At 38.9% G+C, this 27,986-nt stretch overlaps 1 protein-coding gene and 1 long non-coding RNA gene across 2 annotated transcripts; one reads left to right on the forward strand and one right to left on the reverse strand.

Moving 5' to 3' along the window:
* The first annotated feature begins 12,496 nt into the window (after window positions 1-12,496).
* Window positions 12,497-14,472, forward strand: LOC130465448 (uncharacterized). The gene is made up of 4 exons (XM_056834207.1): window positions 12,497-12,925; window positions 13,012-13,155; window positions 13,405-13,469; window positions 13,683-14,472. Exons 1-4 carry the CDS (start codon window positions 12,497-12,499, stop codon window positions 14,470-14,472), a joined length of 1,428 nt encoding a protein of 475 aa, XP_056690185.1.
* Window positions 14,473-15,023: 551 nt separating this feature from the next.
* On the reverse strand, window positions 15,024-16,781 carry LOC130465955 (uncharacterized). The gene is made up of 3 exons (XR_008925975.1): window positions 16,653-16,781; window positions 16,003-16,385; window positions 15,024-15,854 (listed from the first exon to the last, which is right to left on the reverse strand). It is a non-coding gene; the product is annotated as an uncharacterized lncRNA (long non-coding RNA).
* Window positions 16,782-27,986: the final 11,205 nt, after the last annotated feature.

The raw sequence follows: 27,986 nt of genomic DNA on the forward strand, positions 1-27,986 counted from the left end.
TAGTTGGGGAGATCGAATTTTTATTTTTGCAAGACTAGAATCATTAGTGCGGCTTCCCTCTTAGTGTGTATTTCTTTACCCCAATGGTGCCTTATGGCATGCCGATTCGGGTATTTTCATGGTTCGTCACGTTGCGTTCATGGAAAATCTTTTAGTCCATACTTAGGAGTATTTCAAGGAGCGAGTGGCTCGAGAGGACTATGATAGTCGTGACCCAATGTGATCATAAGCCTTGAGGCCATAAAATTTTGCTAATGGTATTGACACCTTAGATTCACTTTGGGGGTTTGTGCGACTATGGGGAATGATTTTCAGAATGTGACTGTTTCCATTTTGCAAATACTATAGTATATTCTTTTTATTGGTGAGAGAGAGTATTGAGGCCATAGATTCTTAGCAAGGGATGACAATTACATATGGGTGCTTATTGATTTAAATGTTAGGAAGGGAGACCCAATATGGTTTAACCTTTTAACTTGTAGAACGACACCAAGCATTAGGACCGATTCTATGGATAAGACAACTAAGACTTAGGATTTGGATTGTACTTTGGCATAGCCTAGTCTAGACTCGGATTTATTTATTTTTTATTTGAACATTTATTTTTTCTTGAAGACTTTATTCGAACATTATTTTTTGAATACTTTTCCCATGTGACATTCAAGGTCGTTTAATTAGCATGCTCGGTTTTGGTGCCGAGCATTGTCGTCGTAGGAGGCCTAACAACGACACAAAGAGTTATTTATTTTTATTTTTTAGTCGCTTTTAGAATCGAGTGCCTTTTCATACGCCCTTGCAGCAATTTTTACGAAAAGTTTTTTTTTTGCTACGTGATTTTTTTTCCGCGTGCACCGAGGCTGCTGTGCCTGACCAAAAGGCCAGGCAGCAACTTCAGCGCCCAGCGTTGGGCGTGAGAAATTTTGGCGCCCAGCCAGGGGCGTTGAAAATGCGTCCCTGGCTGGTTCTCGTTTTCTGTTTGCGTATACTTTTGTTTTTGAGACTTTAATTTAGCGTGCTTGCCTAATAACGTCCTTTACGCGTTGTGCAACGTTTGTGGAATTCATTATAGGCCATCCCGAGCGTCGCTTATTTTTGTGGCGATCGTTCGGGTTTGCGGAACACGTATTTTGGTATAACTCTTTGGCCAATTGGCTTATGAATGTTTGGGCAATTTTTTAAGGTCGTTGGTTTTCTAGCATTATTTGTAACACACAATCACATAATTCGCTACACATAACTAACATTACATCATGAGGCAAAATAATAATATGTCATGTAGTTTATGATAGGCTTCTATGGGTAGTATTTGCGCCTGGCTTGGTACCGCTTCTATCGCAGATCCAACACATGCCCCGGTCGAGGTAGTGCCTTCAACAGACGAATTTCGCCCAAGAGGCCAATCACGATGTAAGCCAAGGGGGCATGCACCAATGAGAGGGACCTAATGGGCGAGCGATTGGGTTTGGGACGGGTGTACTACTAGCGAAAGTGCCGAGTGGACAACATTCGAAGCGTATGCACCCCCGGTTGGCGATGGGTATCCTTAGTCCCAACTCCCGAGATGAAACATACAAGGGAGCCAAGATTCGTTATGCGGTTCTGTCCGTTCACATTAATATGCTGGTTTTCAGGTCGTCCCAACTTGATGGGGAAATAAACGCGGGGTAGGATCGTTTCACCCTTCGGCTATTTTGATTACCTACAAGCACGAGTATTTCCTTCACTATCCCCAACAGAGTCGCCACTGTGAGGGGGTCGAAAAAGCACGAGGCTAATGCGTGACCTCGTCCCTCGTGGGCGTGACGTTGTCAGATCAAGTGTAATTGGATTTCCTGTGAGCTTACACCCAATCGACTAGTAATATAGGAGTCGCCATTCGGTTTTTAACGACAATGAGAAAAACTGACAAAACCCGGTTATCGTGACATAAAGGGAGTGCCATTATGTTCGACCACGACGGCCATAGGTTCCCTTGTGATCCCTGGTGTGGGGATCGCTCAACGTACACCCGCAGGGCAGAGATTGAGAGTTCGGGGGACTGTAACTACCGAGAGGAGTGCTCATCGATAATACTCCAGAGGCAGGTTATCCTTACTAGCTCAGCATAATAATTGAAGGGACATGCGTTAAACTATTAAACTATTCTGAATAAATTTTAGCAATATGCAACACATAATACTAAATCGATCGTGATTATCATATTTAGATTGATTTAAGGTACCTAGCATGATAATTCAATTGTCCAGGGTATTATCTTATTAGGCGTGATAGATCAATCAAATTAATAGTTTGACAATTTTATAAAAGGGTGATGAAAGCGATTAAATCATATGAGGGACACATTACAACGCACCCTTGAGAGGTGCGTTGTGGTTCTCAGAAAACTAACCACTTGGGTTTGCTATTTCTCCTTTTACTTAGCGAATCTCGGGTTTCCAAGCAATGTTCCAGTATTTAGGCTTAATTCGTCAAGCTACAAGGGGCAGGATGCGTTCTGTTCGACTTTTGGGTCGATTGCGACAGAACGCCAGATCAATTTCGCAGCGTGAGGCTTAGGCTTAAGGCTAGAGTCAATACTCAGATTATGGAATTGTGTGTTCTTTTCACGTCGGTTTTAGGCTGTATTTATAGAAAAAGAGTGTGTGGAAAGATAGATTTTAAGATACGAATCCAAAAAGAATCCGGAGATAAAACGGCCCCAGGCACTTTCAGCGCCCAGGGCTGGGCGTTGAAGATTTCGGCGCCCAGATCCAGGCGTTAAAAATGGGATCTGGGCCGAGTTCTTGTCAGTTTTGAACTCTTAAAACACGGAACTTTTTGGGAGATTTATCCGAGACTTTTAGTGCGTATTACCTTATGACAGAATGCGTCTAGGCCCGTTACGAACTCTAGGTTCGTTAGGAATTTAATTAATACGTAACTCTTATTTTCGAATTATACCAAGAATAGAATTCCTTTTTAAATTCTATCTCTTTTAGGATTTATGTTGGAGTGCAACACCTAATTCTGACAGGTTTCTATCTTTTATGATTTTGCCACTTTTAACAACTACCTTTTACGGCAGTTACTATTCTTAGCAAGTTTCTATAAATAGCAGCTTTGGCTGAAATGAAAGGGTGATTGAGATTCGTTATTTTATAGGAGATGTGTTGCCAAGTGGAGATTTATGTTCTCATCATCGAACCTTTCCTTTCGGGAATGGGGACAAAAGTAGGCGTCTACAGTTAGCCCCCACTTTGACTTAGTCTCGAGATGAGATGATGGTCAAAGTATTAGACGGAGTGCGTCATACAAGCCATGGTGTATGTGACCTGTTTTGCGAGGGTCTCACGAGCCCCCGAGTGATAACATTTGACTTAAGGGTCATCACTTGAAGTGTTAACACATTCCTCACGCGTCATTGGAATTTGTTAACTGATAGTATAAAAACTCCCTCACTTTGTCATTGGAAGTATCTAAAGATGTTTTCGAAATCAAAGCTATAAAGTGTAACTAGGCCTGGCCAAGCCCAATCACGAGGTAAAACGTTTTAAAGATTCTCCTTTTCAGGGTTAGCTAAACGAGAAAACCCCCTTGTTTTTATAGGACGTAAAACGAAGGAAAATCCAGCACATCGCTCTTTTTGGAAAAGCGGAAAACCAATCCTTTGATTTTTGGAAAAGGGAAACCATCCTTTGATTTTTGGAAAAGAGAAACCATCCTTTGATTTTTGGAAAAGGGAAACCATCCTTTGATTTTTGGATAAGGGAAACCAGGAAAAGTTATCGCTGCAGCGACTAAGGACCTGCGCGGTTAGTGACACAGACCCCGCCCGCTAAAGGTGGGTGAGCCTGTCCGCTGAGGGTGGACACCCCGTCCGATAGAAGTGGACGAATTTGTTTTGATGTTTTGAAAATAAGGACCTACGCGGTTTGTGACGTAGACCACGCCCGCTGAAGGTGGGCGAGCCTGTTTTTGTTTTGAAGATTTTATTTTCTTTTTATTTTTGAAAACTGAGGACCTGTGCGGTTAGTGACGCAGACCCCGCCCGCTGAAGGTGAGCGAACCTGAATTCGTCTTTTCGATTTGGGACTCGCGTGGTTCGTGGCGCGATCTTGCCCGATCGAGGTGGGCCAGTCACTATTTCATTTGTTCTTGGGATTTCTCTTGAGAATTTCTTTTTATTCATTCCTGTAAGAGCGAATTCTTTCGAGGGATGCTCGAATTTAGCTGCAACCTGAATGTGGGTTGGCAACGTGTCTAAACGCACCATCGTTTCGTGGTCGTCTGCCTTTCGTGGTTTTGAACAAGTCTTTACGGGTCAAAGGATGTATGTCACCGTTTAGAACTGGCCTAGTTATGCCATTACTTGGGTCCTTGTGAAATGACCGGTGGGACCATATGTGAATGTTAATGGAGACCTTTTGCTTTGAGGTCGAGTTCATTTTATAATTTGTCCAAGCACGGGACGTAGCTTGGAAACGTTGTTTCAACTTGCATCCCTTTTTTGAAACGCATATTTTCTTTCTTTCGAGCCCCCAAGCATTTGTACTTGGTGGTCGTTCTTTTCCAAGAGAAGTACGTATTTTACAACGTCCTTAATCGTGTTTGGGATCGTGCTCGTAAGTGCGAGCGATCTTTGTAGTGTTATGCTACTTTGATGAAGTCGTGGAGTGCGACTTCATTTTCCGGGCGACAAAGTTTGCTTCATTTTTCAATAATTAATACATCGAGCTTACTTTGGCCCGGATTGATCTTTTTGACAAATAAACGCTTTTTAATTTGAGAAACCAACGACTTGATTTGATTTTTTTTTTTGTTTCGAAGAATGACCTTGATTATTATTTTTTCAATATTGCCTTGAAAAATGTACACATATTTTTTCTTGAGATGAGCCTAAGTTTCGACAAGCTTTAACATTTGTTTTCACTATTCGGGCTCTAAAGGTACTTTGGGCTTGATCTTGATTACAACAGGGCCTCGTGTCTACTAACACGGTTTTAAGTCCTTTCCTGCTCCGCGTTTTGAAGGATCCGGGCCTTGGGCTACATGTCCGGCGCCCCTGGCCAGGCGTTAAAAATTTCGGCGCCCAGCCTTGGGCGCTGGAAATTCTATTTTGCAGTTTTTCTTAGTTCCGGATTTCTTAACGCGTTTCCGAATGAGATTAGGATGTCACTTGATGCTTTCGTGTATATGTAGGGGTTAAGTACGTCTTTCTTTTTCACCACTCTCAATCTTCCTCTCTTTTGCAATTGCTTAGCTTTTATTCTTCCCTACTCTTGCCATGTCGATTCCTCCCTTCTCCCTCCAACGAGTTGTTAGGCGCTGGCTAAGAGCCATTAATCCCACAGAAAAGGCTTTGTTGAAAGGATACCACTTAGAAGCATTCTTAGGCTTACAACAAATTAATATTGATTATAATTTTCTGTATGCGGCCCTAAACTTTTGGGATTCTGATCACCATGTTTTTGTCTTTCGGGGCAATGAAGTATGCCCTTTGCCAGATGAATTTGCCGCGATCCTTGGTTATCCTACCAATGCTACTCCTGCTACCCCTGGCATTGTTGAAGAGGGTAAAACAACTATAGGGGCTTTCCTAGGACTAGATGTTAACATGCTCGCTGAGATCGTTGTGGGTGATAAGGTTAATTTGGCAAAGCTTGTAAAACATCACTTTAGACCTAGTAAAAATATGACCGAACAGAAATTGAATATTCGAGCACTTGTATTTTGCTTGTTGAACCACTATTTACTGTCGAATAACAATGGCGAGTTCGGTGACATAAGGTTGATCCCCTTGATCAGCCAGATGGAGAGTTGCTATTCCATTATGCCGTTGGTTGTTGCCGAGACCTTACTGAGTGCGGATGAGTTAAAAAAGGATGCCAAGTCTGAAATTTTAAGGGGAGCCCCCTATTGCTGCAGGTAATCGATCGTTTATTCGCGCAAAGTAATACACATATTTTTTTCTTTTTCTTTTCTTTTTTCATTTGCCTCGACAGCCCCCTGCCTGGAGCTGATTTTCAGCGCCCAGAGCTGGGCGTCGGAATTTCTGGCGCCTGGTCCTGGGCGTTGAAAGTGCGTCCCAGGCAGGACTTTCGTTTATTATTATTTTTCTGATCGTACCCGTTTTTTGCAGATTTGGCTCATGGAACGACTTAGGCTTTTAGAAGCTCCTGCCGATCCTAAACATTATCGCCCTATAGCCTTGGGTAACCGAAAGTATTTGCACCAAGGCCAGGACGAGGCCGAGTGGGCCTCCTATTTCACTCATGGCATATGCTCTATTAAGTGGGTGGTACCGTGGTGGGGTTTGACTAATATGACGGGGGGTTCTGAGGTGTTAGTTTATGTTTCTTTATTGGGGCTATCTCGGCCCGTTTACATCTTTCCTTACCGAGTCATGCGACAATACGGCTTAAGGCAGACTATCCCGTTGGCTACAGATGGCTTTGTGGGTCTTTCCGAAAACTACAAGTTGTGGATGAATTCCGATGATAAGGCTGTGAGAACTAAGGCTCGAAATGAAGAGCCGGCTGAGCTTTTGATACCTCGAGGTAGGGCTAAGTATGAGAGTCGTGATCCTGCTAATCCTCGCGACCATGGTATTAAGACTGTAAAAGCTCGTCCTGATCGAAAGCGAAAGGAAGTTCCTCCCCGTTCCAGTTCTAGGCCTAAAAAGGTGCCTAACATGAAGGGGCCTGCCGTTCACAAAAGAAATGCAAGCTCTCGCGGAGATCGTCGCCGGAATAATGTATGGGTTAGGAAAGTTTAGCCCCTAGTAGAACCAATGGCTAATCCAATTGATGTTGATAATCCTTCCCCTACCATTGTTTGTGCCCTTGAGGCTGAGCGGGCTATAACTGTTCAAACTGAAAATGTTTCTGAGGCCTTGGCATCCTTGGAAGTTAGTGTCAAGGAGCCTGTTCTTATGGAGAATGATATAGGGGCAGCGTAGAAGCCTGTGGGGGTGGACCCTGCGAACATTGCCCTCTACAAAACTTTATTTGATGATCCGGAAGAACTCGAGTAGTGTAGTTCTTGTTAAGGTGTAGGTGCCCTTTATTTATTTCAGTTGTGTTTGTTTTTCATTCCTTAGCACTTTTTGTTTTCCTTCTTATTATTTTTAAATATTAATAAAGGCGTAATTTTATTTTTCTTGTTTTCGTTTTGCTTTTTTTTTATTTGCTCATTTCCAACACTTATGCAGATTATATTTTTTATTTGATTGGACCGAATCCATAAATAGGATTGCCTACGTATCCTTGGTAAATAACTTTAACTTAGAATCAGGTCGCGCGTAGTACTAGCTAGAATAAATTCTAGGATGCCGAATTCGATAAGTATGTTCTGAGATGGAAACATATTATTTGAAACGGTAGAATAAGTGAAGTTTATTATTATTTTAATCTGCTGCTTTGCCGTAAGCCATGTATTTTGCACAAAAATCTGTTCATGTGTTTTTTTGGTACGTATATCTGAATTTTTGGTACGTATATCTGAATACGTGTTGTACCCCCCCCCCCCCCCAAGTGTTCGTTATTTTTCCATGTATGTGCGGATAAAATGACGAGCACTTCTGGGCAAAATTTGGCAAGCAGAGAGAGATTCAGCGCCCAGGCTGGGGCGTTAAAGATTTCGGCGCCCAGCTCTGGGCGCTGAAAATGATTTCTGGGCAGATTTCTTGGCGCGTTGCTTCTTTTCCTTCACATGTTCTTGTGTTTATTTCTTTTTCTTTGTTTCATTTTACTTTTTATTCGTCAGAAATCAATTTTGACGCTATTTTGGAAGATTTTTGGACTGTTAGCGTTTAGACGCATTTTCGTCCGGATTAATTTTTTTCTATTCGTGACTCGAAACGGCTTTGAAAATGGAGTTAGGGTGAGGAAGATATGAAGATCTTTGCGTAGGCTTTTTGGGTGGGTTGAGGTGCGTTGTTGTTAATGATGAGAATGATAGGATTATGTTTTATGAATTTTTTTTGAGCAACATTTGCATTGTTTGGATTTGATTTCTTTGTTCTTTGGGTTGCACGGTTTTGACCCTTATGTTTTGGAAATATGAAGGGGATGGTATGGTTTATTTTGTGGATTTTCGGGAATTGGTTTCGATGTCACAATTCAAGACCGAGTGGGTCTTGCTATTGGGCCTAAAGTGGGCCGCTTCCTTACATTTTTTGATTTTTATATTTGCAAGTATGATTAGCGCTTATTTAGTGTTAGAATAATAATTTAGGAGACATTTTACGCCTTTATTAATTTGGAAAGTAAGGAAAACACACTGAAATAAATTAATCAATATTCTAAGGGTTCTTAGGACCATATCTAGAGCTTTATTCTTTCTATCATCTAAAGAACTACTAGGCGTTTTGCTAAAGTGCTCTCTACGACTCAAGCCTTGGGTTTAGTCTCGTAGAACCTTGGTCCTTCGCATGTACTCATCTTGAACTCTATTCCCTTTGCGTTGACCCACTGACATGTCTTCACCCATCCGTTCTCGACCTCTTCTAGTGTTGATGTAGGAGCGATTAACCGAGTTAGATTGAAACCTTCATCTTGTAGAGCTAGGGTAATCATCACAGTCTCGTCCTCCATAGGCCTCGATTCGTTAAACAATGTCCATAGAGCATGGTTGTCCAATATTTCAGTTGTTTCAGTCTTGGTGAGGTGGGGTGCCTCATCCAAAGTATGACAATCATGGAAAATTTCAAATCCGGGCTTTAGCATTGAAGGAAATATGTCCTTCACCCAAGGTGCATTAAGTCTAATACCAAAGGTTCAGATTAACTGCCAACAATTAATTCAGTGAGATCAAGTGATCGGAACAGCTAGCTGAAACAATGCTTCCGATCAGTGAGTTCTAATGGATATTGAACTCACAACTTACTCTTGAATGAACCTACAAGGTCACACCAATGACACGTAACAGATCAACGGATTAAATGAATCGGAAATTCATTTAATAGCTTTTCGGGAATTAAGTTGGAAACGTATTATACTATAAGACCTTGCATCGGAATCGTATATCGTATCGCGAATATTCGTAAGCTAGGCGAGACGAATAAATCGTATCGTACAACGGTGATTCGTCGTATACGAAACGATAAATAATATATCGGAAATATATTTAATCGCGAAAACGAGGAGCGGCCCACGAGCCGAGTGCACAAAGCACTCAAGGCCCATGGGCGCGCGCACGACTAGGCGAGCAAGCAAAGTAAACGCAGCAGCAGCAAGGCCCTTGTGGCGCGGAGCTGTGCGCGTGCGTGCGGGCCAAGACCACGACACAGCAGCAGCGCGGCCCACGGCCCACTGGCTGTGCGTGTCCGTGTGTTTGGCGTGCGGGCTTGCTAGCCGGCCTTGCCTCATGGCTTGGTCGGTTAGTAAGGTTATGTAAATAACCTTATAACCTATTTTCCAACTTAGCACAATCATAACACAATTCATACTACTCAAACCCTAGACACAGAGAACCCTAATTCTCTCTGTGCCTCCAAAGTGAGTTCTTCCCAAAAGCAAAGTATCTTGAATGATTGTCTAAGCTACGATTATCAAGACGGATTTGATCGTGTCGGTGAACCAAGTAGAGGAACGACAAGTGGAGTTCTTTGTTCGTGTTCGTTGACAGATTATTGTGGAAAACACGCTTCGAATGTAAGTTTGCTTAATCTGTGCTTTATACATGTTTCCTGGCTTTGGGGATTGTTTCCGCACATGTTATTATGTTTAACTGTATTCCCCAACAGTGGTATCATGAGCCTTATGTATTCAAAGCATGAATTAGCATGATTTTATTGTTTTTGCATCTGTCGAAAATTTTGAAATTTTGTTGGATTTTCGGAATTTTTTACGATTATTGGATGAATTGCGTAATAATCAGGTCCGAAATCAAAAATATTCGTTTTTTCGATTTTTAAAACCCTAATATGATGGAAATCGATTTTCTAAGATCAACTCATGAGAATAGAATTGCAAAAACAGGCCTCGAAGTATCGTTTTTTGGGCGTTTTTGTTATTTTTTCATTAAAAATTAAAAGTGTCGGGAAGTAATTCAATTAAAAGGTAGACCTAAACTACTCGGAATTGCTTGAATTTTTAACACAATCTTGCTGGGTATATTTTTTATCTATGGTAAAAATTTCAGATTTTTCGATAAGTATAATCCCTAATTTTGCCTTTCCCCAATTCGTAAAATTTGAAACCCTAATTGAATTTTAATTAATTTTGGTTTAATAATTCGGTTAATTGGGAAAGGGGATATAATTTCATGGGTCAGTGGCTAATTTTAAAAATTATTGGATTAAAATTTTGAATGGTTTCGTTAATTTTAATCGTACTTAAACCAAATTATTAAAAATCTGAAATTTAATTGTTTATGAACGATTTAAAGCTTCGGATTTTATTAATTAAAAGTTCAAACTTTAATGTTGATTCGTTCGTTCTTAAAAGTTTGAATATTGTTAGCCCTTGATTTAAAAATTTTACGAAATTGGATTGTCGTTAAAGTTTATTAAACCGTTAAAAATCGTTGTTTTTCGAAAATAAAAAGGCAAATTTGCCAAAACAAACCTTTTATAACTACAATTTTGCGAAAAAACAACCTTTTATAATTTTTTTGGTAATTACAGACCTTAAAAAAAAACTTTGCGAAAAACTACGTTAATGTTATTTCCGACGTTGACTAGGCCATTTCCGGCGTTGACTACCACGTGGTTATCACGTGCTTCTCATTTTCTTATTTCCAACCCTATTTTCCTACTTTCACCCCCTCATTTTCCCGCGCTTTATGCATCTCTCATTTCAACTTCCTGTTCTTCCCAATTTTGAGGGTTAGAGTAAACTCTTGGCTCCATAAGGGCGGCTGAAGTGAAGTAATTGAATGAACATCACCAACCCAAAACAGTAAGTATATATTCAATTTTCTTCAATTATGTAAATGTTGAAGCTTTTCTTTTTTGTACCATTTTTCTGAAAACTGTACTTTATTTCTCTCTGCCATGGCCAAAGCTAAACAGAAGGTTGCATCACCATCGAAGTGGGGGACCAATTACAATCTTATACAAAATCCCAGGTACTTTATTTACCCTAATTAGCGCGGTTAATTTAAAAAATCAAGAATTAGGGGTTAACTGATTATTTAGTTGTGTATTGAAAAAGGGATATACTTTTCTATTATTATATGAATAACCTCGATTAGGTAAATTAATGGAGAAGTTCATTGTTTACTTGAAGGTTAAACTAAATTTGGTTAGAATATGAAACCCTAAATTGAAAACTGATAAAAGCATGTGAAATTTGAAGTTAGTTTTGTTGTGTGTTTTGTATGCATCAGGTTTAATGGTAGGATAAACGTTGATTTTATTTTGTAAGAACTTACAGAGTCAGCAGTGATGGTGAAAACATTCAGCAGTAGTTGTGAAAATCCTACATCGGGAGATAAGATCTATACCTCTCTGGACTATCAGCCTTTTAAAACTACAACTATCACAGACATCCCTCCTAATACAAACATCCCTACTCACAGAAATACCATTTCTCTCACAATCCCTGCCACTACAAACACAGAACCCTCTTCTCACAAAAACAGCCAGTACGCATCCCTCCTAGACCAAGCCGTGAGAAATAAACTTCCAACAGTCTCAGCCTTCAAGAAAAGGGTTGAAGAAAGGGGTGCAACTATGAGTCAAGGTGTAGCTAGTAAATCACTGCCCGAGATCCATAAAGGTGAAGATGAGTTGCTTGATAACTATGACAGTGAGGGTAGTGAACCGTTTTTGAGTGATGACGACTTTGAGGATAAAAGTGATGATGATTTATTTAATGAAAATGTTGATCAAGACATTAGTGAGGTAGTTACAAGGAGTTTAGGAGGAAATAATTTTAATGTTGATATTCAAGAAGATGATGATGACGAGGAGGAGGATGAGGAGAGTGGTTTTGAGATTCCCGATGACGTGGAGTTGAATGACAGTGACGGTGAGGTGGCCCGTATAATAGGATCAGATGATGAAGGTGATCAATATCCTGTTTTCAATCCCGAGGTGGATTTTAGAGGCAATATTGTTCTTAGCAAAGGGTTGAAGTTTCCATCTAACAAGGTGTTGAGGAAGGCTCTTAGGCACCATGCTATTGATAATGGGTATGACTATTACTATTTGCACAATAACAAAACAAGGGTCTCCATATATTGCGCCAAGAGATATGATTGTCCTTGGAAAAAGGCTAGAATTCTAAAGTGCAGTTGCAAGCAGAAAAGGAAGTGTCGGTTTAAGGTGCACAGCAAAAAGCTAAAGCATGAGGATACTTGGCAAATGAAAAGCTTAAGGCCAGAGCACATTTGTGGTCATTAACATGAGAATTCTAAGGTTACTTCCCGATACCTAGCAGAAAGATACTTAGAGGACTGGAAGGATGAACCTACTTGGAAAATTCAGTCTTTTATAAAGAAAGCAAGGAGAGAAGTTAAGTCAAAAATAGGCTATTATAAGGCTTATTATGCTAAAGGAATTGCAATGAAAATGATTTTTGGGGATGTCAGTTTAGAATACAAGAGAATTTGGGATTATGCAGCAGCAATTATCAAGCATAACCCAGGTAGTACTGCTGTGGTGAAGGTAGATGGGATCGAAAACCCACCTCCTTTGTTTCAGAGGTTGTATGTGTGTTTACAGGCTTGCAAGGAAGGGTTTATGGGTGGTTGTAGGCCCATAATTGGTGTTGATGGAGCTCACTTGAGAGGTTCATACCCCGGTATTCTATTGACAGCAGTGGGCAAGGACGGAAATAACAACATTTTCCCCGTGGCTTGGGCTGTAGTCGAGACTGAAAGTTCAGAGACATGGGTTTGGTTTTTGGAGTTGCTGAGGAATGACATTGGTTCAGTTGCTGATTCTGTCACTTGGGTTCATGAGAAAGAAGAGATAACCTACATGTGTGACAGACAAAAGGTATATACTCTTTGTTTTCTTGATTTTAAATCAGTTTATTTATATTAGTTCAATCATTTATATCATTCTGTTTTTTAATCTTCTAGGGTTTATTGGATGCTTTCAACACCGTCATGCCAAATGCAGAGACAAGATACTGTTGTAGACAAATATGGGCTAATTTCAAAAAGAAGTTCCCCGGGGTAATATACAAAGAACATTTTTGGAAGGCTGCAAGATCCTCTACAAAGGTATACACTCTGAATTTGCAAAACTTGGTCGTTTTTTTTTATTACACGATGTGTTTAATTAAGCAATGTGAATCTTACATATATTTAAGCAATGCTGGGAATATTTTAAAAATTTCTCGTTTTTCTTATACCTTGATGTTTTCAAGCTAGTGAATTTTACACAAAATTACTCGATTGTCAATTAACGAGTCATGTTTAAGAAATGTTGAGAATAAGCTGCATAGTTGGTCTGGATTTTATGAATTGCAGTTTGGGTTTGGTTGTCTGTACTGTTTTGCTAGTTTCTGGTCTGCTCTTAGGTTTGGTAAGATCAGGTATGCAGGTCTTCTGTTGTGTTGTTCTATTGTTCTGTTATATTCTTTTTCCCTATCTCTTAATTGTATACTAATCAGTAGGTGTGGCTTACTATGAGGGTATTGTTTTTATTGTGCTTAGCATCATTTTAAGACTCACATGGATGCAATAAAGGAGCTAAATGTTGAGGCCTTCACCTATTTGGATAAAATACCACCATGCCACTGGTAAAGGCATGCTTTCTCTACATCATCAAAGTCTGGTATGCTTCTCAACAATTGCTGTGAAAGTTTCAATAATGTGTTAAGGGAGGCAAGGGCAAAACCAATCCTACAGTTGATGGAGTGGATTCGGAGGTACGTAATGCAAAGGTTTTTAGCAAAAAGGGAGGGATTGAAGAGATTTGACGGGGTCATTATGCCATCTGTAGTCAAAATGGTTCATAAGGGTCTAGAAGAAGCGAGCAACATGAGGATTAACCAAGCTGACTTGTATGAATTTGAAGTTGATCATAAAGAAGACACCTTTGTTGTGAACTTGGAAACAAATGTGTGTGGCTGCTATAGATGGACCCTCATGGGAATTCCTTGTTGGCATGCTATGGCATGCATCCAACTGAGAAGGCTGAACTATGAAGAGTTTATCCACCCTGCCTACCATGTACAAACATATACCAAGGCTTATGCTCCTGCCTTTAAAGCCATGTCAGGCCAAAAGCAATGGGAAGTCACACCCTACCCCGGACCACTTCCTCCTCCTTACAGGAAAATGGCAGGTAGGCCTAGCAAGATGAAAAGGGTAAAAGAAAAAGGGGAAGCTCAGGAAAAACAACAAGTTAAGAGAGCTAAGAGGCAAAACAAATGCAGCAGATGTGGTGGTCTTGGCCATTACAGAACGGAGTGTTCAAACCCCATACCGAATGTAGTTGGAACTTCTGTACCTGCTGAAGTTAATGTTGTTGCTACTGCTGATGTACCAATATCAAGCTCTGCTCCTCAACCCTTTACACAAAGTCAACGATGAAGTTATGCTAAGTTTGTACTCTTTTGTATGTGAACTTTTTGGTATATTTGTCACTTTTGTCAACTTTTAATCAACTTTTGTGAACTTATGATATCAAGCTCTGCATACTGTTTCTTTGTTTTGATACGATCTGTACATTGATTTGTACACTAATCTGACACGGTGGATGATCTGGTCTATATAATGATCTGTTGTAAACATGTTGTACTGCGTACTTCTCTGCTGGTTTATTGCATATGTAAACAAATGTGCATAGTGAAACTGCACTTCAGTGCACTAAGAAATATCCAGCTTGAATAGTGTTCATAGAAGAGTAATTTGTTCAGGGATTTGATCATGCTAACATAATGATTTGACGATGACTTATTACTGAAATTAATATGCTAACAAGCTGTAGCTATTCTGATGTGAATACAAATTTCTGTCAAAATGTGCTGGATTATTTTGCTGCACAAACTTGTTATTTTGCTGACCTTGCTAACAAACTTATTTTGTGCTTAACATTCCTTAAATACATCACGATTAGCATAAGAAAAACGAGCGATTTTTGACAAATTCACAATATCCCTTTTCATTCATGGCAATATTCAAAACAACACTGACATTACATAAGGAATTACAAAAGATATAATACTTATACTAGTTGATTGGTACGAGACCATTTACCTAGCTAAACACTACCTAAACTACCCAAATAGTTTCACGAAAGTGAAACTCACAACAACAGACACAAATTCACATACACAGATTTTCATCCCAAAATGGTTACTCTTAACCAGTTCATCCTTGTTTAATCCCCCAATCAGTCTTCCTGTACGTTCTTGTTCTTCATTTTGGAAAGCTTATTCTCATGTTCATTAGCTTCTTCTCATGCTCAAGACAAGCTAGCAATTCTTGATTTGAATGACTTTAGTGACACTAAATCTGTTATATCAACAATTCAAGTCCAACAGACACCCAAGTCGAGAACATTATGCTTCCAATACAAATAATCCCAGTTGGCAGTCTGCCAGAGGCCACATTCAGCCATTCAGGAAAAAGTAGTCCTTTTAACAGGTACATAAGAGTATATTATTCCAAGGATATCTCCATCCAAATTCTCCCATTGTCTATTTACTAAGCTGCAGTCTTGCAGAGGCGCAGAGCATTCTTCGTCACTCTTTTCTTCTTAAAAGGGATGAATGAACCAATTTGTATTTGTACTACTAGTTGCCAATGTTTTGTCAAAGCTCAGCCCAATGATCACTTTCAATGTTCAAGTTAGCTCTCTTCTCCCTGCTACTGATGAAGAGGCTTGCAATTCAATCCTTCCCCTAAAGGTTAGCCCTTTCTTCTTCTATTGAGATAGTCCCTATGAGTCTTCAAGTCTATCTGCCCTGCGACTCTGCAAGTAGAAGTAAACAACCAACATAGTTTATAGAACCATCAGAATTTGGACCATCCAATACAAAGTATACTTTTTTATCCTCATAAACAAGGGGCTGATAATACAATAGGACTTATTTACGTAGTACGAGAGTGAAGGCATACCTTCATGAGAGAAACTAGTGGCTCATCTAAGCTGTGGTGTATGGTAGATTTAGACATCATGGAGTCTTTTGCATCATAGCTATCCACTAGTTTTATACTGTATTTTACAACTCATTTCCGGAAAATTCTTGTCCAACCTGACAATTGAAACAAAGATAATCACTGTATATACGAAGAAGGTCTTTATCATCAATCATTAACATTAGTTTAACAATTAAAACAGCTTTGCAAATATGAATTAGATATGTGTCGCTATGTATCCAATATTAACAAAGCATCCCAATCAATTTTTAGTTAAATAAAAACCAATTACTTCCCAGCACGCATAGCGCCATAGTATCCTTTGATCGACGTGCTTGGACTCGGCCTTGGAGATCATCAGTCTACAACACCATTAAATTCGAAAAATCCAGAGCTGTTAGTTTGCTACAAATAAAGAAAAACTAAACCATGATGAACAAGGAGTTAATAAAATAAAAAGTCCATAATCATTAAAAGAGAAAAGACATTAAAGGCAAAACTTTAATGATGGGAGCCATGGATAATTGGAAACAAGACACCTTTCAATTTAATTCACAAAATTGGAAAAACCTAATTTTTAACACTTAGAAATTGCAAAAGAATAAGAAAAAATTACAACATAAACTTACATGGTTGTTGTCGACTTTGATTCAATTGTGATAGCAAGCGCTTGAATTGATAGATAACCCAACTTAATAGCTTCAACTTTGAGATACAACAGAAAAAATGGAGGAAAAGCATTTACTGGAGGAGGTAAAAGGAAGGGGTGCAAAAGGAAAAAAAATGGTTGGAAATAAGAAAATGAGAAGCACGTGATAACCACGCGGTAGTCAACGCCGGAAATGGCCTAGTCAACGTCGGAAATAACACTAAGGTCTTTTCTCTCAAAGTTTTTTTTTTTAAAGGTTTGAAGTTGCCAAAAAAATTATAAAAGGTTGTTTTTCTCAAAATCATAGTTATAAAAGGTCTGTTTTAGCAAATTTGCCAAATAAAAATCGTAACTTTTTGAAAAATAAAATTAATGCAAGTTCGTGAAATTAAATTTAATTTTAATTAAGTTGGTCCGTATCACGAACCAAAGGCACGAACATGAGCATGGTGGACGTATGGCTCGTCGAGCCATGCGAGGCTATTGTGCTTAGGCCGAGCCGCATGCGACACGGGCAGCAGCAGGTACGTTGTGTGCCTCGTGCGCGCTAGGCGAGGAAAGGGCAGGCGGCATTGCTTGCGGGGCTGCGACGAAGCAAGGCGCGACCCATGCGACATCCAGCACACACACGATGCACAACACGCACGCAGGGGCAGCATAGCTGCGGGGACGCGATGCGCGCGCAAGGGACTGGGGTGTGCGAGCCTTGCTCGTGCGCTCTTGGGCCACACGCAAGGCATAGGGCTGGGCGCAAGCCTAGCCCGACTACGTAATCGGACTTTTTTAGTTGAAAATTGTTTATTTCGTTGAAAATTGTTTATTTCGTTGGGCTTCGTTTATTTGCATTAATTTGGGCTAACGGGATATTTAATTTAATATTTTATTTGCTTGGGCCGGGCCGCGAGTTTAAATTTAATATTTCATAATTAATTATCCGGAATAATTATTGGTTTGAGTGGGAGCCACTAAATGAAATTAAAATGAAATAATTATTTTAATTATTTTCGTAGGTCGCATTATTTTAATTAAATTCAATTTTAATTAGAATAAAGTCTAAGGATTAATAATTTGGAAATTGATTAATCTTTTAGGACGCGTTTATGTGAACGTGAATTTTAATTAATTCACGTAAATACTTGCATATTAATATGGGCCATTCGTTTTAGCATACGAATGGATGAATGCATAGAATATATATTTTATGTAATGCAGGTACTCCAAGTGACTAGTATGGCCAATTTAGGATAGTTAAATACGGACTGCGTACCGTTCTATCTTTGAATGTAAATTTTTAAATATGGTCTGCGTACCATGGAAATTTTGATGTAATTTATTATTTTCAAGTATTTCTAAGTTTAGAACTTTAATTTAGCATTTGAACGAAGATTCAAGACGATGCCAAGCTAACAAGGAGGTGATGAAGATTGGATGCTTCAAGACAAGATGTTTTGGGCCATACTAGATCACCATTTATTTATGCACTTCTATATATATATATATATATATATATATATATATATATATATATATATATATATATTATGCGTGAATGTATGAATGTATGTATGCTTTGCATGAACAGGTTGTTTCCTATGAATCGATTAGTTTTAAGTTCACTTAATAATCGAACCAACATAGAAACAACTAGGTCCAAGTAATATTGAGTTTAAAAATTGCCTTCCAAATCAACACTTACAAAAATCTAGGGATCTAAGATAGTAGGTTTACGCTAAAGCGAGGTACTATTTTAGTTGACTTAGGTGGTAAGGCGTCCTAAAGGAGCACGTTGATTGTGGTTACAACTCAAACAACAATGGCATTAAGTTGTGGCAATGGGATAAATTATGGCATTAATTTATTAACCAAGAGTAATTTGGAGATTACTAGCAATAGGTTTTGCTTACCTGAAATCTTAAACTATTTAAGACATGCTAAAGCTGCTTAAGGATTTAGGACTTTTGGGGTCTTGGAATCGTTTCATTCATTTTGGACCATGTTTTTGCTTTTTGCATGAATGAAATGTTTTAATAGCTTTAATGATTGCATGTTTTGCTTTTATTTCAAAGTTATTGAATTGTATGAATGGTTATTTATTGCAAATTCTTTTCGATTGTAGTAATGAAAATGGCCGCGATCAAAACAAAACTCAAAGTAACTGAAATTCTGGATGTAAAATTGAACCTATCAAACTTTCTTGATTGGGAGAGGAAGCTTCGGCAAGTCCTCAGGCGGAACAACATTGAATATGTAGTTGACCATCCCATCCCCAGCTATTACTCAAAGGATATGAGTCCAGAAAAGCACTGTGCGTGGGCGAACCACATGTCGCTAGTGATGGATCTTATTCTTGGCTCTATCCCCAATGATTGGAGTGCAAGGTTCGTTGCATACGAGCCATGGAGACTCCTAAGGCATCTTAGGGATATATGTCGTGGTAGATTCCAACATGGTGGTCAACATGTCGACCAAAATGTTTTTGAATTGGTAAATTCATTTGAGGATCTAAAGCTTAACGCTCCACTGGGTTGTTGCTTTGACGTCAAAAGACAAAAAGCAAGGGAAAGGGTCATTGATCTTGAAATGACAGAACGGACGCCAATCAGAACTCATACAAAGAAAATGGTTGGGCTTCTCAACCGGCTTGAGTTACTTGGTGATCCATTCCCAGATTCTGCGGCTGCGGGAATACTTTTGAATTCTCTTCACCCTGGTTATAAGAAATTCAAACTACTCTATTTCTCTAAGAAAAGGGAGAATACTCTTAGTGAACTAATGCTAATGGGTTGGGCGCAAGCCTATCCCAAGTAAGCACATGACTTTTTTTTTTGTTGGGCTTGACTTATTTGCATTAATTTGGGCTAACGGGATATTTAATTTAATATTTTATTTGCTTGGGCCGGGCTACGAGTTTTAATTTAATATTTCATAATTAATTATCCGGAATAATTATTGGTTTGAGTGGGAGCCACTAAATGAAATAATTATTTTCGTAGGTCGCATTATTTTAATTAAATTCAATTTTAATTAGAATAAAGTCTAAGGATTAATAATTTGGAAATTGATTAATCTTTTAGGACACGTTTATGTGAACGTGAATTTTAATTAATTCACGTAAATACTTGCATATTTATATGGGCCATTCGTTTTAGCACACGAATGGGTGAATGCATGGAATGTATATTTTATGTAATGCAGGTACTCAAAGTGACTAGTATGGCCATTTAGCATAGTTAAATACGGTCTGCGTACCGTTCTATCTTTTAATGTAATGTTTTAAATATGGTCTGCGTACCATGGAAATTTTGATGTAATTTTATTATTTTCAAGTATTTCTAAGTTTAGAACTTTAAGTTAGCATTTGAACGAAGATCCAAGACGATGCCAAGCTAACAAGAAGGTGATGAAGATTGGATGCTTCAAGACAAGATGTTTTGGGCCATACTAGATCACCATTTATTTATGCAATTTAATATATATATATATATATATATATATATATATGTATATATATTATGCGTAAATGTATGAATGTATGTATGCTTTGCATGAATAGGTTGTTTCGTATGACTCAATTAGATTAAGTTCACTAAATAATCGAACCAACATAGAAACAACTAGGTCCAAAGTAATATTGAGTTTAAAAATTGCCTTCCAAATCAAGCACTTACAAAAATCTAGGGATCTAAGATAGTAGGTTTACGCTAAAGCGAGGTGCTATTTTAGTTGACTTAGGTGGTAAGGCGTCCTAAAGGAGCACGTTCATTGTGGTTACAACTCAAACAACAATGGCATTATGTTGTGGCAATGGGATAAATTATGGTATTAATTTATTAACCAAGAGTAATTTGAAGAATACTAGCAATAGGTTTTGCTTACCTAAAATCTTAAACTACTTAAGACATGCTAAAGCTGCTTAAGGATTTAGGACTTTTGGGGTCTTGGAATCGTTTCATTCATTTTGGACCATATTTTTGCTTTTTGCATGAATGAAATGTTTAATAGCTTTGATGATTGCGTGAATGCTTTTATTTCAAGTTATTAAAGTATGATAAATGTTTTTCTTTGCTTGTTCATTTTGTAGAATCGTAAATCTTCAACTTTATTGCGTTCGGACGATAGAACTGCGATATTTCCTCGGTCGATTGGTAACTATTTTGAGAGCGATTCTCAAAGAAAAGGAGAGTGAGAGCGTATCTTGAATGCTATTTTCTTATAGTGATCTTCATGGTTGTTTTCAAACTAAAAATTTGAATGGTAGACCAATTGGACCTCATATATTCAGAATACTGGGTAGTTTTGAAATAATGAAGTATTGAGTTAAAGACTCGTGTATAACCAATGGTTAACAACCAATTTTCTTTTGATTCGATAATTAATTAGACTCATTGGATGTTGTCATTCAAAGTGAACAAAAGAAAGGGACTTTGTAAGCGTAACAAAGTAAGAAGATCAAGCAAAGAGTAAAATCTTTAGGACTATAAGAAAACGTGCTAGAAAGGATAGGAAAGGGGAACAAAAGAAATGAATTCAAGATTCAATTTCTACCTTGAAGTTTATGTTAAAGAGAAACGACTTAGCAAATAAACTCCTATGGTATTAGATTACCGCTTGAGGTTCTAAACTCTTGTTTAGAACTCAAATTCCGGGAGCTAAGTCTGGTTATTGACCTACAAGTAGGAAATGAAGCAAAGTTGTGCTACACTAATTGTAGGGTCATCATGTTTGTTTTAAAGTCCTTCTAAAGGCTGGAACTTATGAAGGAAATAATGCCCTTGGTCCAAGTATGCATTCTATGTTAAGTCTAATAAATGCGGTTCAGTATTAATTAACAAGTTAATAATTCAGTGAGATCAAGTGAGCTGAATGCCTAGCTAGAGGCCGCTTCAGTTCAAGTGGAATTAATGATATTAATCCACAGCTTACTCTTGACTGAACCCGTAGGGTCACACAAATAGTACGTAAACGGATCAAGTATTTAATGGCATTAAATACTCCATCTATGAATATTCGGAACCGACGGATCTTGGTTTCAGTGGGAGCTAAGATCGTCACAGGCAAGAAATGAATACTCCGGAAACGATGATATTGCCGGAAACGGAAATATGGATCGTATCGGAAATATAAATATTATCCAAGTCGTAGATGTTGCCGAAAACGGAAACATTGTACGTATCGGAAAATATTATCGGAAATGGAAATATTACCAGAATCGGAAATATTGCCGGAAACGGAAATATTGTCAGAATCGGAAATATTACCGGAATCGGAAAATAATTCCGGAAACGGAAATATTAAATATTTGTTCGAAACGGAAATTAATTCCGGAATCGGAAATGTTAAATATTGTTCGTATCGGAAATGAATTCCGGAATCGGAAAATTTAATCGGAAGCGCATCGTACGAATAAGCATCGGACGAGGCCTGCCGGACGAGGCCCAGCACGAAGCCAGGCCATCGCCCAGCAAGCCAAGCGCGCCGCACAAACAGCCACGCCAGGCCCAGCGCAAGGCCAGGCCCAGCAGGCTGCGCAGCGCGCACAGCGCGCACAGCACGCGCAGCGCGCAGCGCGCGCGGGCGCTGTGTGGGCTGCTGCTCGCGCGCACGCATGGGGCCCATCGTGGCAGCCGTGCGTGTGTGTGCAAGTGTTTGTGTTCGTGCACGTTTCCTAAAACATGCAGAGTTCGGTTAATGATTAAATTCCTAATTCTATTTGATAAATTAATTAAAATTAGAGTTCTTGTAGGATTCTAGGTTTAATTAATTTGTATCTGAATAGGATTTCGATTCCCTTTCCATACCCCTATAAATATGAGGCTAGGGCTCACAATTTATAACAAGTTTTAAAAGTATTCAAAGTGAGTTTTTGAGAGAAAAATTCAGTCACACATTTGCCTATAAAGTGCCGAAAATAATAGTACCTTAAGGGCGATTCTAGTTGGTCAATCTTAAGGCGGATCCGGACGTACTGTGGACTATCTACGGAGGGACGACACTTGGAGTCCTAAAGACTTGTTCTTGTTCGGTTCGGGCGCAGCTAGGGAAGGCACGCAACAAAGAGTATGCATCTAAACTATGCTAAATGATTATGTGTAAATAATATGTTTTCCTGGCTTTATGGTTTTTCCGCATGATTTATGAATTGTCATATGTATCATAACCTAACAGTGGTATCACGAGCCCCTTATTATTTTCATAATCTAAAATGCATGAACATGGTTAAATATTACAAATTTGCAAGAATTAAAAGGGGTGATTAATTTTCGTAATTGTTAATTAATTGCAAATTGCGTTTATTTAATTATACGTACGCAGTTTTTCGGCAGTTTCTTCCTTACTCATCCGAATTGAGTGATTTTTGTGTCAATTCCGCATGTAAAAGGCATTCTAAAATTTTGACAAAAATAATTTTTTTCTGCCGAACCCCGAATTCTCAAATTCGAAGCCTAACTATGACTTTTCGAAGGTTTTAGTTTTTCGAATGCAAAATTTCGTAAATTTAAGATGTTAAATTAAATATTTGCGATTCTTGTTGATAAATCTTGAATTTTTGATTGACCTACTGCATATGTTTAACAAGTTTGAATGCCTAGTCTTGTTAATTATGCAATCTAATTTGTAATTATGATTAATTTGTTGAAAATTAGAATAATTTAGAATTAATTTGATTTTCATAATTAATTGTAATTTAATTAGAAACCTATGATTAAAAACCACCATAAAAATTGTAAATTTATGATAAATTTTAAATTTTTATGACCTAGACTTGAATCCATAACAATCGGAAATCAATTGGATAATAAATTTTCGATTTTTCGCCCTAAAATTATGAAATTAATAATATTTATTAATTTGTCATTATTTTTATAAATTTTAAATTTTTTATGCGATTCGTTCATATAACTTGCACGCACAAAGCAATGGACGCTTCGTGTGACCCTCAAGGGGTGTTGTATAATGCGGGCATGCGACGACGAGCAAGGGAGCTCGTCGCCCGTGCGGCACGAATGCAATGAGCAAGGGCGTAGTGCACGAGCACAAGGCAGCAGCCCTGCCTTGTGTCGTGTGCCACGAGCAATGGACGAATGGGCATGGGCGAAGGGCGAGCCAAGGCAGTCGCGTGTGGGCAGCAAGCGAGCTGCGCCACAACGCGCGCTGCCTCGCACAAGAGCGCGCAGCCTCGCGCGCAGCGAGCGCAAGCTCGCGTGCCACGAGCGCTGCGCCCAGCATTACTCGCGCGCACAGCGAGCGATGTCGCCCGCCCAGCGAGCGATGTCGCCCGCCCAGCGAGCGATGTCGCGCGCCCAGCGAGCGATGTCGCGCGCCCAGCGAGCGATGGCTCGCGCGCCCAGCGAGCGATGTCGCGCGCCTAGCGAGCGATGGCTCGCGCGCCCAGCGAGCGATGTCGCGCGCCCAGCGAGCGATGTCGCACGCGCACTGCGAGCGATAGCTCGCGTGCGATGAGCGCTGGCGCGCGCAGCGAGCACCAATGCGTGCGGAGGCTTGCGATGGGGATGCAGCAGCTATGCGACGAGCGCATGGGCTGCGCGCACATGGCCAGCAATGGCTGTGTGCGTGCGGCCCATGGGCGTGCAACGCGTAGGGTGTTTGCGTTACGATTAAAGATCGTTTTGAATGTTTAATTTGAAAATTCCAGTTCACGTAATTTTAATTAATTTTAAAATTAATAATTTAAATTATTTTCTTGGATTTTAATTTTGAATATTGTAATTATAATAAATTTTATTTATTCTAATTATTTTACTAAAATTAAAATCATGAATTAATTTAAATACGACTGAAATTAAATTAAACTTTTTGGATTCAATTATAAGTTTATATGAGCTTTAAATTTTAATTAAATTTGTATGTTTCCGGTTAGACTAGAAATACATTTTTATGTTTAAAATTAGTAAAGCATATGAATTTATTGGTTTAAGTGGGAGCGTATTTTAGTCATAAACTCTTGATTAGGTCTACAAATCCTTAAGGTTAAAACAACTTGATTAGAATTAATAAGGACTGAATAATTGGTAGATTATTGGTGCCCTTGATTAATTGCTGCAAATGTTTACGTGATGCATAATGTGTTTTACTAACCAGCTATGTGGGTCATTCATGATAATGAATGGGTGAATGGTATATATTGTATATGTACTGTTTTGCAGGTTATGAAGTGACTAGTATGGCCCAAATAGGATAGAAAATATGGTCTGCGTACCATTAATTTGAATGTAATTGGTCTAAAGTACCAAAGTTATTTTTCAATTCAAATATGGTCTGCGAACCATCAAATAGTTGTAATTAGTTATAGCTTATCCTATTTGAAGAAAATGGTGCCTCCCACGGAGATTTTCAAGACGGACTTTGAAGTCAAAGCTTCAAGATGAAGTCGGGCCATACTAGATCACAAATATCTTATGCATGTTTTAAGTTATTTATTGTTTTAAATATGTCTTAAAATGCATGAGATCAAAAGCTTGATTATGTTGCATGATTAAGGATTTTAGTTCACTTAAAATCTAACCAACATAGTAAGAGCCTTAAGTTCCAAACTTAAAAATTGAGTTAAAAGGTGCCATGCCAAAATATACACTTGCTTGGATATCCTTTACATCAATCTAGTAATAGTTTTCGCTCAGCGAGGTGTTACTTATTGGTCCTAAAGGGGCAAGGTACACAAATAATTGTGAGTACATGTTAGTTTTGGTGAAACTCAACGATATAAGTAAGGAGTCCTTTTATGTCGTGGCAAATTCGATAGGTTTACCTAATAAGTTCTTAGACGTACCTATCAACCAAGAATAGTTTCTAGACTATTAGCAAAAGGGTTTTGCTTACCTAAGATGTTCTAGGATTAAGTCGACAAACTGTGCTTAGTTCTTCAATGATTTTAGGATCTTGGAATCATTTTATTCACACCTGCCGGAACACATAATTTGAATAAAATGCTTAATAAACCTTGAATTATGCATGTATGCTAGAATTTAAGTTTATTAAGAGAAACTGTGAATGGTTATTTATTTGTTTATTCTTTTCAATTGTAGTTTTTAATATGGCAAACAACAATTCATTCAACATTCGATCAATTCTCGAAAAGGAGAAGTTGAACGGGAAAAACTTCCTTGACTGGCAAAGGAACTTGCAAATAGTTCTTATGCAGGAAGAAAAGGAGTATGTCCTAGATGAGGCGATGCCCGAAGCTGCAGGCGACGGGGTCACTCAGGCAGCCCTCAATCGTTGGATTGATGCCAACAAGGATGTGAAATGTCTAATGCTCACCACCATGAGTGCGGATCTGCAGAAAACGTTCATCAACTCAGATGCTTTCACAATCATCAGTGAGTTGAAGAACATGTTCCAAGATCTGGCTCGAGTCGAAAGATTCGAGACTCATAGGCAAATTCTTGAGACCAAGCTTAAGAAAGGCGAGCCCGTAAGTCCACATGTTCTCAAAATGATTGGACTCATTGAGAATATGAGTCGGCTGGATCAGCAATTTTCTCAGGAAATGTCTATAGACACCATCGTCCATTCTCTTCATAGCGGGTATGATCAGTTCAAACTGAACTACAGTATGAATAGTCTGGACAAAACGCTCACTGAGCTTCACGGTATGCTGAAGACCGCTGAAAAGACGCTCAAAAGTGATAAGCAGGATGTGCTTATGGTGCGTGGGGGCAAGTTCAAGAAATCTGGAAAGAAGAGGAATGCTAAGAAAGGTGGCAACAAGGCCAGCCCAACTAAGCAAACTGGCGCCAAATCTGCAAAGAGGAAGGTCAGTCAACCCACTTCTGAATCCGAATGCTTCTACTGCAAGAAGAAGGGGCATTGGAAGAGAGATTGCTTGAAGCTAAAGGAAGATCAGAAGAACGGAACAGTCGTTCCATCTTCAGGTATTTTCGTTATAGACTGTATACTTGCTAATTCAACTTCTTGGGTATTAGATACAGGTTGTGGCTCACACTTATGTTCCAATCCACAGGGACTAAGAAGAAGTAGAAAGTTAAGCAAGGGTGAAGTCGACCTACGAGTGGGAAATGGAGCACGGATTGCTGCATTAGCCGTAGGAACTTACTATTTGTCGTTGCCCTCCGGGCTAGTTTTGGAACTGGAAGAATGTTTCCATGTTCCAAGTCTTACTAAAAACATCATTTCAGTTTCTTGCTTAGATGCTAAGGGATTTTCCTTTATAATAAAAGACAATAGTTGTTCGTTTTATTTTAAAGAGATGTTTTATGGATCTGCTAGATTAGTCAATGGACTTTATTTATTAGATCACGACAAACAAGTATATAACATAAATACCAAAAAGGCCAAAAAGGATGATTCAGATCTCACCTATCTGTGGCATTGTCGATTAGGCCATATAAACTTGAAACGCTTAGAAAGACTTCAAAGAGAAGGAATTCTAGAACCATTTGACTTAGAGGATTATGGTAAATGCGAATCATGTTTACTTGGCAAAATGACAAAGCAACCTTTCTCTAAAGTTGGAGAAAGAGAAAATGAACTATTGGGTTTAATCCATACAGATGTATGTGGACCAATGAGTACAAATGCTAGAGGTGGTTTCAGCTACTTTATCACTTTCACTGATGACTTCAGTAGGTATGGTTATGTCTACCTAATGAAGCATAAGTCTGAATCCTTTGACAAATTCAAGGAATTTCAGAGTGAAGTAGAGAATCAATTAGGCAAGAAGATTAAGGCACTGCGGTCTGATAGAGGCGGTGAATATCTGAGCTATGAATTTGATGACCATCTGAAAGAATGTGGAATTCTATCAGAATTGACTCCTCCTGGAACACCACAATGGAACGGTGTGTCGGAACGGAGGAACAGAACCTTGCTAGACATGGTCAGGTCAATGATGGGTCAGGCCGAACTTCCGTTAGAATTTTGGGGACATGCACTAAATACAGCTGCACTCACTATAAATAGAGCTCCGTCTAAAGCTGTCGAAAAGACTCCATACGAATTATGGTTTGGAAAGCCTCAAAATGTGTCTTTTCTTAAGATTTGGGGATGTGAAGTATACGTCAAACGATTAATCTCAGACAAACTTCATCCAAAATCTGACAAATGTATCCTTGTGGGCTATCCAAAGGAAACAAAGGGGTATTACTTCTACAATACATCTGAGAACAAAGTGTTTGTTGCTCGAGATGGTGTCTTTTTGGAGAAGGATCACATTTCCAAAATGACAAGTGGGAGAAAAGTAGACCTCGAAGAAATTCGAGTCGAACAACAAACTCTAGAGAATGCTCAAGATGACATTCAGGATGAAACTCAGAGATCTTTAGAAGAATCTGGT

Source organism: Spinacia oleracea, chromosome 1, assembly GCF_020520425.1.
Source record: "Spinacia oleracea cultivar Varoflay chromosome 1, BTI_SOV_V1, whole genome shotgun sequence".
NCBI lineage: Eukaryota > Viridiplantae > Streptophyta > Magnoliopsida > Caryophyllales > Amaranthaceae > Spinacia > Spinacia oleracea.

Excerpts from the sequence above, each read along its gene's own strand:
- LOC130465448 (XM_056834207.1), top strand. The coding sequence starts at position 12,497 with ATGATTTTTGGGGATGTCAGTTTAGAATACAAGAGAATTTGGGATTAT. Across the intron at positions 12,926-13,011 it reads ACATGTGTGACAGACAAAAG|GGTTTATTGGATGCTTTCAA; the intron begins GTATATACTCTT and ends TTAATCTTCTAG. Across the intron at positions 13,156-13,404 it reads CTGCAAGATCCTCTACAAAG|TTTGGGTTTGGTTGTCTGTA; the intron begins GTATACACTCTG and ends TATGAATTGCAG.